The sequence below is a fragment of the Camelus bactrianus genome, chromosome 13 (assembly GCF_048773025.1).
Source record: "Camelus bactrianus isolate YW-2024 breed Bactrian camel chromosome 13, ASM4877302v1, whole genome shotgun sequence".
NCBI lineage: Eukaryota > Metazoa > Chordata > Mammalia > Artiodactyla > Camelidae > Camelus > Camelus bactrianus.
Window position 1 is genome coordinate 56,167,527 of NC_133551.1, and position 12,098 is coordinate 56,179,624.

General features: G+C 47.6%; 1 protein-coding gene across 1 annotated transcript in view; it reads left to right on the top strand.

Annotated features, from left to right (window-relative positions):
• Positions 1 to 8,692, top strand: part of CSMD2 (CUB and Sushi multiple domains 2) — a 575,735-nt gene extending 567,043 nt beyond the window's left edge. The window contains exons 67-71 of the mRNA XM_074376903.1: positions 499 to 611; positions 2,172 to 2,259; positions 4,364 to 4,502; positions 4,674 to 4,889; positions 6,348 to 8,692. Of these exons, the coding sequence (XP_074233004.1) occupies positions 499 to 611; positions 2,172 to 2,259; positions 4,364 to 4,502; positions 4,674 to 4,833 (500 nt within the window). The 3' untranslated portion in view covers positions 4,834 to 4,889; positions 6,348 to 8,692. The remainder of the gene's footprint in view (positions 1 to 498; positions 612 to 2,171; positions 2,260 to 4,363; positions 4,503 to 4,673; positions 4,890 to 6,347) is intronic.
• The last annotated feature ends 3,406 nt before the right edge of the window (positions 8,693 to 12,098 follow it).

Sequence of the window (12,098 nt, forward strand, 5' to 3'; positions counted from 1 at the left end):
ACACACTCAGATGCAACCCCACAGGCGGTCCTAGCCACTCCTTCATGTGTGCACACACACAGCTGAGCATTCGTAGTCACTCATTTGCTCTCAGACATTGTCCTAAGCCCATGTACATACACCTGGATATACCCCCTCCTGCATTCCTGCAGCCACTGACTTGTAAGCACATCCATGCTTTTACTGACCCATTAACATGTACAAAATCCTATCCCCTTTATTCTCAGAGGAAGTCAGGTGTAGTCAGGAGCACAACCACCAGGCAGTAATCCTGCTGTTCATTAACCACATGTGCACATTCTTGTGTGCCCTCACATCCAGCCCACGCACACTCACAGGCCACACGATACTTACCCAATTCCAATTATACATGGGATTTTTCTATCAACATCTGCACGTGAAATCGCACACAGACACTCACACCCACAGACCCCCAAATCTGGGTTTTGAAATTTTCCCAGATCTTTCAAGTGTACCCACTGAACTTTCTTTTCCCAGGAGTTTACAGGAGAGAAGATTTCCATCTCCTCCTCCAAGTTTACCAGATTACAGGGCCTGTGGAGAGCTTCGTGAATAAGTTTAAAGATGACCAGTGGGCTTTAGATGGGCATGTAAGTTCAGCAAAATCTCCTTCAGTCCTTGACCTCCCTGTGCCCTTGCCCCATCCCTGATTCCCAGATCACTGGCAGGGAGGAGGAGGGGAGGAAGGTGGTGGGAACTGTTAGGATCAACATGGAGACTGGGGAGGAGGTTTTCTGTGGGGCGAGGACTGGGACCAAGGAAGTCCTCATCTGCTAGTGAAGCGAGCAAAGGAAAAGATAAAAACGACCAGAGGCTGAGAGTGCAGAGTTCAGGACATCTGAGCAAGATGAAGCAGGTTCTGATGTTTGAGCAGAAAGCAAGGAAATGGAGGTCAGCTGGACAAGAGTAAGTTCAAGCAAGTTGAAGGTCTTGGTGTGGTGATGGGAGCCCGGAGGAGCTGGTGAGTCCCTGATGAACACTGAGCATCTTCTCACATTTGAGGATGCACGTGGTGTGCCATTTAGCACCGCTCAAGGGACCAGGACCTGGGGAAAAGGAGACAACTCTTTTGCATTCCCTTGTGGGAAAGACTTGTTACATTCAAGGGCATTCTTGAAGTGGAATCCAGGTCCCCAGTGAAACTGCTTTGCCCAGACCTTCTAATTTCACAGACAGGGGAATAGAGCAGTCACCTGTCACATCCTCAGCTTCCCTGACTTGGAAAATTGGAGCTGAAAGAGGAGGGGTGGAAAGGAGGAAGAGGTCTTGCAGCCAGAGGAGCAGAGAGCTGAGGAGTCAGGGTGCATCCTCGTGGGTGGTACGGGCTGGTAGAGGACTGTGGATTTAGTGACTCTGCTTATAAACACCTAAGAAGAAGCAAGTGGCTTCTCCAGGGTTGGGCACATGGGGTCCATTCCTTGGGATTCTCGGGAGTATCCTGTGGACCCCCTTGGGTATTCCAGGCTTGGCTAGCATCAGTAGCAGGAGGACAACAAACTCCATCATGCTGGGATGGTGGCCAGAGGTCAGAGAACAAGGGTCAAAGTTGGGAGCTGAAGCTAGAGTGTTAGATGTAAATGGAGCTCCAGAGGGCCAGGAACAGCTGAGCAACTGCCTGGGACAACAGTCAACCATCAGGCCCACTTCTGTGTCCCCCAGGACATGTCTGGGGGGATGGGAGGGGAGGTCAGCCTAGAGCATAACAGACAGAGGGCTGCACCCTGGGATGGAGCATGAGTTGGAAGGGAAACCAGTAGCACAAGCATCCTCAAGGCACGCCCTCAGCTGAGCAGCCCCCAGCCCACAGATTTGCATGTCTGTGTCTGGTCCATGAGCATCACGAGGCAGGGGAAGAGGGAGCACGGAGCAGTTCAGTCTCCAAGTCCCCGCCCCTCAAAATTAATAGCTATTGGAACTGGAATGAACCCTCCAAAGTATGTTCAGTCTGCAGTGGGTGCCCCTGCCCCACCCCAGCACCTCGGTCGTGCTCCATCCCGGCCTGGGTGTAGGCAGGGAGTCGATGTCGGTGGGGGTGACGCCAGCCCGTTTGGCAGCGTGTACCTGGGAGCGTGTCTCTGGCCTGGCTGGCAGGGCTTCCAGCTCCTTCTAGCATGCCTCCCATCTCACTCTCTCTGCTGCCACCATCACAGGTCTCCTCAGAGTCCTCCGGAGGCACCTTCATCTACCAAGGCTCTGTCAAAGGCCAAGGCTTCGGGCAGTTCGGCTTTCAAAGACTTGGTAACTAGCATTTGTCCCTGGGGTGTGAGCTCAGCAGGAAGAAACCAGCATGTGGGGATGGAGGGTGGGGATTGGTGGAGTTCAGCAGTCTAAGACGGGGGTTCTTAGCCTCTTTTGGATCAGGGACGCCTCTGAGATTCTGATAAAAGCCACGGAGGAATATCTCCCCGGAAACAAGGACAATACACAATGCATACATTCTGCCTTTACCAAACAGTTTCATGCTCAACCCTAGACTTGAGAGCCCCCAGCTGAAGGGACACTGGGTCTCAGATATGTCCCCACAACACTATCTGGCCAGCCCTGGGGCATCCCCGAGACCCCCCGAGCATTGCTCTCAGGGGAGTCTTCCCTCAGTCCTGGGAAACTGGTGTTGCTGTCCTCATTTTCAGATGAGAAAACTGAGCTGCAAGGAGGCTTCCTTCCCTAGTTCTTCCCTGGCATCTTTGTGCCCTGCCTGCATCAGTGTCAAGCAATCTTACTCCAGAGATTGGCCTTGACCCGGAGCCTCTAATGGGAGGAAGGGCCATGTTCTGACTTCTCAGAAGCAGTGCAGGAGGAGACAGGAGGCAGGCATGGGGGCTTGAGCGCCAGCTCTGTACACCCCGGGGCTGACACCACCAGTCGTCCTGCCTCCGCCTGCCTGCCAGGCAGTACCTTGTGTTTTCACGCAGCTCTGACCTTCAGAAAACTTCTCCTTGTCTCAAGTGGAAATCAGGTTCCCACTCCACCCTGCTCCTCCTCAGAGTTGTTCTGAGCTCCACCCTCTTGAGCTGCATAAAGAAAGAGCCTTTCCTCTTCCATACAGCAGCCCTTCAAATACTCAGCCTTGCACACCAGAGAGACCTCAGGAAACCCAAGTTCTTGTCCTGGTCTCACAATTAACTCCTAGCCTCCCAGAGCAGACCGGTCCCTTCGCAGAGCCCCCTCAGTTAGGTGGGGCACTTAACAGGGGTCCCAGCTCGTCCAGGGGACTACAGAACCCTCCCAGTCTTGGGGAGGGAGGGGGCAGGGAGGAGAGGGACCCTCCCGAGGCAGAAGCTTCAGCACCCCCTCTCCCACCCCAACCAGAGCAGTTCTGTTACCGGGAAAGGGGAAATAAGAATTACCTTGGTTCTTAGTCACCCAAAAAAAAAAAACCAGAATTTTTAATGAGAGACAGACAGCGTGATATAAGCAAGATTTTTATTAGTAAAGTAAAAAAGTAGTAAAAGATAGTACACTCCCGAAAACAGGACGGGCCAATCCAGGAGAGGAAAAATGGCGCCGATCCTTTGTTTTTCTGTCTTATATCCTGGCTTAGGGCCATTTTTGTGATTGATTGATTAACTGCTCAGGTTCTTTGAGTGATCAAGCTGATTGTCAGCTCAGGTTCCTTGTGCTTAGGTTAATTGACAACTCCGGTTCCTTGTGCTCTGGCACGCCCATCCCCTTTGGGGCAGGTTTTTACCCCTGAAGCTACACAGAGAAACCTATGAGTGGGGGCTCAAACTGCAATGTTAATTGCATTATAATGAGCACTGGGTCAAGTTACACCGGGGCCTTCTCTCATACGCAGCTGCAGCATTTTGATTTTAACTGGCTTCTTTTGCTGGCCCTCATTTAGAGAAAGTAAACATCTCTGGAGTTCCTTATCCTGCTTGCAGACATAGGGATTGTTCCTTTCCCCTTCCTCTCCCCCTTTCTGAGTTGTTCCTTTCCCCTTCCTCTCCCCCTCCCCAGTGCTCATTTCTATCTGACTGCTTAACAGTTCCATCTTTGTCTGTTTCATATTTTGGCTTCTTTGTAAGGTTTCATGGGATAAAAGGCTCCTATGGCCAAAAGACATTTTGAAACTTCTAAAGGGCTGCACTCTTTTAAGATTTTATTCTGGGACCCCGTTTCAGGTTCTCCTGTAGATTGGCTTCCCTGGGACTGACCTGCACACTTGAGACCCTTCTCCAGGGGGATGTCCAAGTGCATGTGGAAGGCAGGTGGGGGTGGTGGTGCTCTGGGCATCAGGCCTCTCCCTAATGAGCTGGAGAAGGTAGTGTCCCAGCCGCAGCCTCCCCTTCCGTGGCAGCCACTGTGCCTGACCTGAGGTTTCTGCTTTGGGATTTTGCAGACCTCAGGCTGTTGGAGTCAGACCCCGAGTCCATCAGCCGCCACTTTGCTTCCAACAGCAGCTCGGTGGCGGCTGCAATCCTGGTGCCCTTCATCGCCCTCATCATTGCGGGCTTTGTGCTCTATCTCTACAAGCACAGGTGAGTGAAGGGACAGGCCCGGGAATGGGAGGTGACAGGGCAGCTGCCAGACCCCCTCCCAGCGGCTTCTTGGCTCAGAGCTGCAAACGTCTGAAGGGAAGACTGAACCCCCCCCTTAGAGACCTGAGTCTCTCCTCTTTTGACATCTGGGTTACACTCTCTTATTCCCAGGAGAAGACCCAAAGTTCCTTTCAATGGCTACGCTGGCCACGAGAACACGAATGTCCGGGCCACGTTTGAGAACCCCATGTACGACCGCAACATCCAGCCCACAGACATCATGGCCACTGAGGCGGAGTTCACAGTCAGCACGGTGTGCACAGCGGTATAGCCCCCGGGCCTGGCTGCCCTCGCCTCCGCCACCGAGAGCCCCGCCTCCGGCAGCCGGTGAGAGGGGGGTGGGAGGTGGCCGTGCACCCGGGACAGCCCCCCACAACAGACACGGCCAGTAAGAGGGCCCGTGCACTAGCACTGCCACGTGCCAGCCACGGAGGCACCGCCCCACAGCTCAGACCGGGACTGTGGTTACCCGCTTTGCAGATGGGAAAACTGAGGCACAGAGAAAGGAGTTAACTTGACCAAGATCACACAGCTCACAAGTAGCAGGGCCAGGATCCAAGCCCAGGCAGGCGGCTCCAAAGAATGTGCTTTTAGCCATTGAGCTCAGCAAATACACCCAGTAGGTGTATTAGTCAGAATTCTTGAGACATACATACTTAAATACATACAAATATGCATACACTTACCTATCTAGGGGGAGTATATATGGACATATTGCACGTATACATATTTATGTGGTATATATAGACATAAAGAAAGAGGGAGAGGGATTGGCTTAGTGACTGTGGTGCTGGCAAGTCTGAAGGGCAAGCCTGCAGGCTGGAAATTCCATCAGGAGTTGTGCTCTTGAGTCCAGAGGCAGAATTCCTTTCTGTCAAGGGGACCTTAGCCCTGTCTCTTAAGGCCTTCAGCTAATTGGTGAGGCCCACCTGCATTAGGGAGGGTCATTTGCTTTATCCAAAGCCTACTGATTTAAATGTTAATCACATCTAACAAATTCCTTCACTGCAACATCTAGACTGATGTTTGACCCAACAGTGGGCACCTGAGCATCCCGCCCAGCCCAAGGCTCTCCCGGAGGGCCCCCCCGCCCACTTCTGACCCCCCCCCCCCCCCCCCCCGCAGACCTGGAGCACAGAGAATGGGTTGCTTGGCTCTGGAAAAAGATGCATGAAAATCCACACTGAATAGACACACATACATTTTAAATGAGTGGCAAGGTGATATGCTTCACAAGAGCTAATGGCTGAAATTAAAATAAACCCCACACAGGGATGTCATTGAGGCCTGCGGGGTCAGTGAGTAGGGCGCTTGGGAGCAGGGCTGTGTTATGACCTGCATGGACCCCTTCCTCTGTTTGAGTAATATCTTAACAAAGATACTTTACAACTCTGTTGTTATAAAGATGAATAGAATCCAGGCTGGATTCATTATTCCATGGCCATTTTTATTATATTCATTTTTTTTACCTTCTGATTTTGGAAGAAACTGAAAAACATTTTTCTGGGCCTGTAAAAGTGTAGCAGCCGTGGGTCTCCTGTGGTAACAGGTGAGTCGGCCCTGCCTGGGAGAAAAGTAACCTTAGGAAAATGTGTATTCTTCCATGTCCCTTCCCTGCCTACACTCCCACCCTCAGTTTGGGAAGATTAAAAATCAAAGATAAGATCAAGGCAACTAACTGTCTTTCATTCTTCCCCCTTCAACCCTTCGCTTTGCCTCTTTTCTCTTACCTTCTGCTCGCCGTCCCCCTTCTTTTACAAACTCTGGTGTGATCTGTGTTCCCAGTTCTCCAGGGGACAGGAAGTAAGCTCCCCTGAGCACAGTGCCCAGTGCCCATCTTCGTCCGTCTCTCCGCCCGTGTCTGCTACCGCTGGGACTTGGGCCCTCGCCCTGCCACCATCCGCACTGCCACCCTGGAGAGGACTCCCACTCCGCCCGGACTGGGGGAAGGAAGTTATGGATCTAAACTAGCAAAGGATTTTGTGGGTGTGCACGTGTGTGGATGGGCCTGAACACACACAAACACACACCTCTCCTCCATTTGAGTCCTACGGAAGAGACCACAGAAGCTTAAAAAAGAGAAATGGGTATGAAAGATGTCCCGTGCCCTGCTCCCCACAAACACAGAGAAGAAGTGAAGGAGAATAAGGCCCATCGGCCTGGAAACCAACATGCCCACCCCTCTTGTGCAGACACAGTGGCTGTGTTAGCAGGATGCCTTTCGAGGCGGGCGGTGGGTACCCAGAGACCAGCCGTCTGTAAACGGACAGTCCTGGCTGCAGAATGCCAGCGGGGATTACCCCAAGGGCAGAAAACAATCCTAAGAAATAGTTTGGAAATCAGTTTCTTTATTTTTTTCTAACGTAATTTTCTTGAGTTCTAAACCAGTGAATAAAAAGGCATTCTAGGTCGAAGGTAACACTGAAAAAGTAGGGCACGTCAGGGGAGGTAAGGGAAGGAAGCCGGCCATGAGCCCAAGGTCAAGTCTGACTGTCAACTGACAAAGAGAAGAGAAACAAGAGAGTTGGCCCAAACAGGGACACCAAGTCTGCAGGCATCGGAGAGGTGAGGGAAGGGCCAGGAAAGCGAGCCTGCCCCAAGGTCCAAACAATAATGGGTGCCATGTACTGAGTTTCTTCTCTGTGCCTGACACTTTAGGTGTATCATTTCTAGACCTTCCAGCAACCCCAGAATGTAGAACATCTGATTCCGGATGGATGAGAAAGCAAAAGCCCAGAAAAGTAAAGAGACGTCACCCACACAGTAAGTGTGGAGTCAGGTTACAAACCCAGACGGGTCTGACTCCAAAGTCTACTACACCAGCTGCCAGAAACCCATGTCTCAAAGGGGGACCAAAGACTGGGGGGAGCAGATGAATCTCTAAGTAGAACTGTGGCCAGGGCTGTTGGGCCAGGCAGGGGACCCATGTGTCCTTCTGGGTTCCATTCTCTCCACCTTGGCAGCATCAGGGCAAGGACCCAGTGCCCCAGGCTTCCTGGAGCTGGTGCCAGCCCCTGGGCTCCCCGCAGGACCCTGCCATAGCAGACAGGACCTAGGAGCTACTGACTGAAAAGAATGAGGTGGGTGAGTCACACTCGCTCCAACTCCTTGCAAGTAGGTTTGATTTATTTTGAGTTTCATCGTGCTTGGGTCATTGATGAATTCCATATAAGTATTGCTGAGAAGCTAATGAGTTTAGAAATAAAACTGTGGCACTTAGAGCCGCTTTCTCTGTCCTCGGGAAGGTCCCCACGGGCTTCAGCCCCTGTGCACATGTGACCGGCTGGCCTCAGATGTTCATAACGCATATTGAAATGACAGATAGAAGCACGCAGGAATGGAGTGGTGGGGATGCCCGGTTTGTAAGCATATTCTGAGCTGGAACCATGAAGGTGGGCTAAAGTGAGAGGTGTCAATTTCCAGCAGATGCAGCTGGGTCTGGCCGTGCCAGGGGCCCAGCTGCCCGCACCGCTCCAGGTCACAGCATCCCTGGGCGAGAGGGCCAGTCCAGACAAACGCACTCACACGCTCATCTCTTTCTTTTTCTGGAAGCAAGTGCAGGAAGCTCTTTGGCTGCTCCCTTCCCCCTTCTTATTATGCTCCTCTGAGACCAACCAGTGGAATCTTCCTTCAGCCCCACCTCTGCCCCTCCCCTGTGTCCCGCTGTGAAGTCCCAGGAGATGCCCAAGGAGCACATGCTGGTGGGGCACACAGCACTCTGCTGTGCTTTACCCTTTCCCACCTCTGGCATTTTCTCTCCACCTCCAGAGGCTTGGAAGCGACCAGGGCAGACTAGGCCCTTCACCCACCGTTCTCACCATATACCCACCACCATCCCATGAGGAAAAAAAAAAAAAAAAGTAAAACAAAAACAAACAAAAAAATCTTTTGTACAGAGATATATTTTTATTATACAAAGTTTGTACAGTACCAAAAAAGAAAAGAAAAAAAGGTGTAAATTTTTTTTCATTATTGTAGGTAAACGGTAGTGGAAGCCTTTTTTGTAAATGTAATAAAATGTATAAATATGGTTTTCAGAAAACATCAAGTGCTGTAAATATGTAATCTACACACCTTGGCTTGTCTGCAGTATATACATTTAATTTATCTGTCTCTGTATATGAGGCTTCCTCCCTGGGGTCCTGCATTATTATGGTACTTTCCTGAATTTGAAAGCAATTTTAAATTTTTTGAATTCAAATAAAATATAAATTTTTGCATTGGTTTTCTTACATTTTTATGGCCTTTGTCATGGCTAGGGGCAAGGGTTTGTTGCGGAAGGAGAGGAAAGACACATCTGCGACTAAAAGCCAAGGGTAGAAATGTGGACATCTCTTTCTTAAACTTGTGTTGCCTCTGCTACATTTTGGGAACCCCCAGCAAAGTGATTGATAGTGCACTATATGTAAAAAATTAACTTGAAATGGATCAAATATCTAAACAGAAGACCTAAAACTATAAAATGCTTACAAGAAAATATAGGAAAGCTTTGTGACATTAGACTTGGCAGTGATTTCTTGGATATGACACCAAAAGTATGGGCAACAAATTTAAAATAGGTGAGTTGGACTTCATAAAAATTAAAAACATCTGTACATCAAAGGACACAACGGAGTAAAAAGGCAACCTATGGAGTGGAAGAAAATATTTGCAAGTCATATGTCTGATATGGGATTAATATCCAGAATATATTAAGAATTCCTATACTCAACGACAACAAAACCAAAGCAACAAAAACAAATAACCTGATTTTAAAATGGGCAAATGACTTGAACAGACATTTCTCCAAAGATATAAAATGGCCAACAAGCACATGAAAAGATGCTCAACGTCACTAATCATTAGGGAAACAGAAACCAAAATCACAGTGATATCCACCTCACATCCATTAGAATAACTACTATCAAAAAAAAAAAAAAACCCACAGAAAATAACAAGTGTTGGTGAGGATGTAGAGAAATTGGAATCCTCGTGTACTATTGGTGGGAATGTAAAATGGTGCAGCCACTATGGAAAACAGTGTAGAGGTTCTTCAGAAAAATTAAAAATAGAACTACCATGTGATCCAGCAATCCCACTTTTACATCCAAAGGAAATAAAATCACTATCTTGAAAAGATATCTGCATTACCACATTCATGGCAGCATTATTCACAGTAGTCAAGGTATGGAAATAACCTAAGTGTCTGTCAGTGGATTAAAGGATCAAGACAATGTGTATGTGTATATACATACAATGGCATAAATAACAATAAATAAATTTTTAAATTATAGTGGTGCCCAGGTCAGCTCAGGGCAGGATCCTGGGGACAAAGAAGCTGCTCCCCTTCGGGGATGGGGCCTGGCCTGGCCTGGACTGAGGCGGTCAGTGCAAAGGATTTGTAGCCTAAAGGGCAGGTGGGCTTGGGCAACAGGAAATCTACAGCAGAGAAAGGCTAAAACAGGAGGACCATCCAGGAGGAAAAGCCACTAAAGAAGGAGTGAGGGAGAAAAGGAAAGACTGACGAGAGCTAGAAGCCTCCTTCTCCAAATTAAATATCTATTAGGAGTCATCATTTTATATGGAAAATTCACCCAGACTGCCTTCTGTTTCCTGACTCCCACTACCCTTCACTTTCGCACTGCATCTTGGCCCCCCTTGTCCCTCGATCACCTGAATCATCAGATTTATATGAACTTTCCCAGTTTTAAAAAAGGCATCATGTCATCTGGGACATAACATCTTGTATTTATCTCCTGTCCACAGGGAACCAGCCGGGTAGACCCCACCCTCCCATCAGGGACATTAGGTAGCTTGGCTAGGATTCAGGGTTAGGAACTGAACTGTTGTAAAACACAGGCAACTGCTGGATTAGAAGCTGGGAGCGCCAGGTAGCAAGTATTAAATCTGAGTTCCAAATGTAAATTTTCCCCACATCCACTTTACAATAAATTACAATTTCTAGACACCCCTCAGAGTGAGGAACACTTCCGAACATCATGCTAGGACAGGCTTTCATAAGCCTAAGGACATAGATAGAGGGGACAGTGCCTGTGAGACAAGCTACACTGTCCCTAGATCACCCAATAACAAAAGAGAGTGCCCTTGAACTAACAAAGCAAATAACCCAAGTCACTCCATCCCTCACTCCAATAGGATCACCTGTTATCGCTGGTCTAGAAAAATCCTATACATTTATTTTATCACAGGCAGAAAAAGGGTACTCAACACATCTACAACATTTCTATAAGAATAAAACAGAAAATAAGTAATGAAACATTTTAGCTAATGAAAACACTCCCCCAAAAGATAAACAAAGGAGAATACTTTTTAAAAAGAATTTCAACATTAAATATAATTAAACAGCCAGTTGCAAATATTACAGTACAACACAAATAAGAAATTCAAAAACTCAGAATAGAAATGGACTTATAGCAGGAAGAAGTGAAATGAGAGCTTACCAAAAAAGGACATATCTTAGAAATTAAGACCAACCTGTGAAGTGTCCGAGGAATACTAGACACAGAAAGTATAATAAAGGGCATAGTGGAAGAAAATTAAAGCATTTAAGAAAACAAAAATCAATAAAGAGCAAAAAAGGATACGCATAGACAACAGACGAAGATAAACCAATTTATGTGCAATAGGAGTCCCTGAAGAAGGAAATATAAATAACAGAACAGAATTAATATATATAGTTATATGCTAAGTAAACGTTCCAGAGCTAAAAGAAAATCTTTAACCTATTTATTGGAAGTCCCACCATGTTCTGGGGAAATTATCCAGGAACAGGCAATTCTGAGACATAGCCCAGCAGAACTATAAGGAAAAAGAAAACATTTTCGTGATCCAGTTTAAAAATTAAGTCAGTTGCAAGGAAAGAAAATCGGGTTGTCATTCGATTTCTTAAGAGCAACACACAAAGCAAAACAGGACCGAATCAATGTTTTCACTTTTTTTAAGCATCAAGACGATGAAAATACAGTATTAGATATTTAAGAACTTGGTGCTATTTTACTCAGGAGCCCTTCGTCAAAAATCTAATGGGAGGACAAGTTTTATCCAACCAAGTGATAACTGGAAAACTTCAGCCAAAGGACTGGCATTGATAATTGATTATATCGAAATCTAAAATGAAGATGGAGATAAAGAAATGTAAATGTCATATGTCTAACAAAGTGGAAATAATATAATTTATTAATAGGGAGAGAAAAGGGGGCTGTAACAGGAACTCATTGATTGCCACATAAATATTAGGGGGGAGCCAAATGATGGTATAAGGAGGGATTTTTCAAAACTCAGCAATATTGACATTTGGGGCTGATGCTTTTTTCTTGTAGGGCTTGACTGTCCTGCACATTATAAGTTGTGCACTGGCTACCCTGGTCTCCACCCACTAGGTGCTTGTAGCTCCCCTCCCCCAGCTGCGACAACCAAAATGCTTCTAGACACTGTCAAATGTCTTCTGGGGAGCAAGACTGACACTCATACACGCATACCCTCCCTCCATTGAAAAACCACTGATACAAAGCTAATAAAATAGCAAGGACATAAATA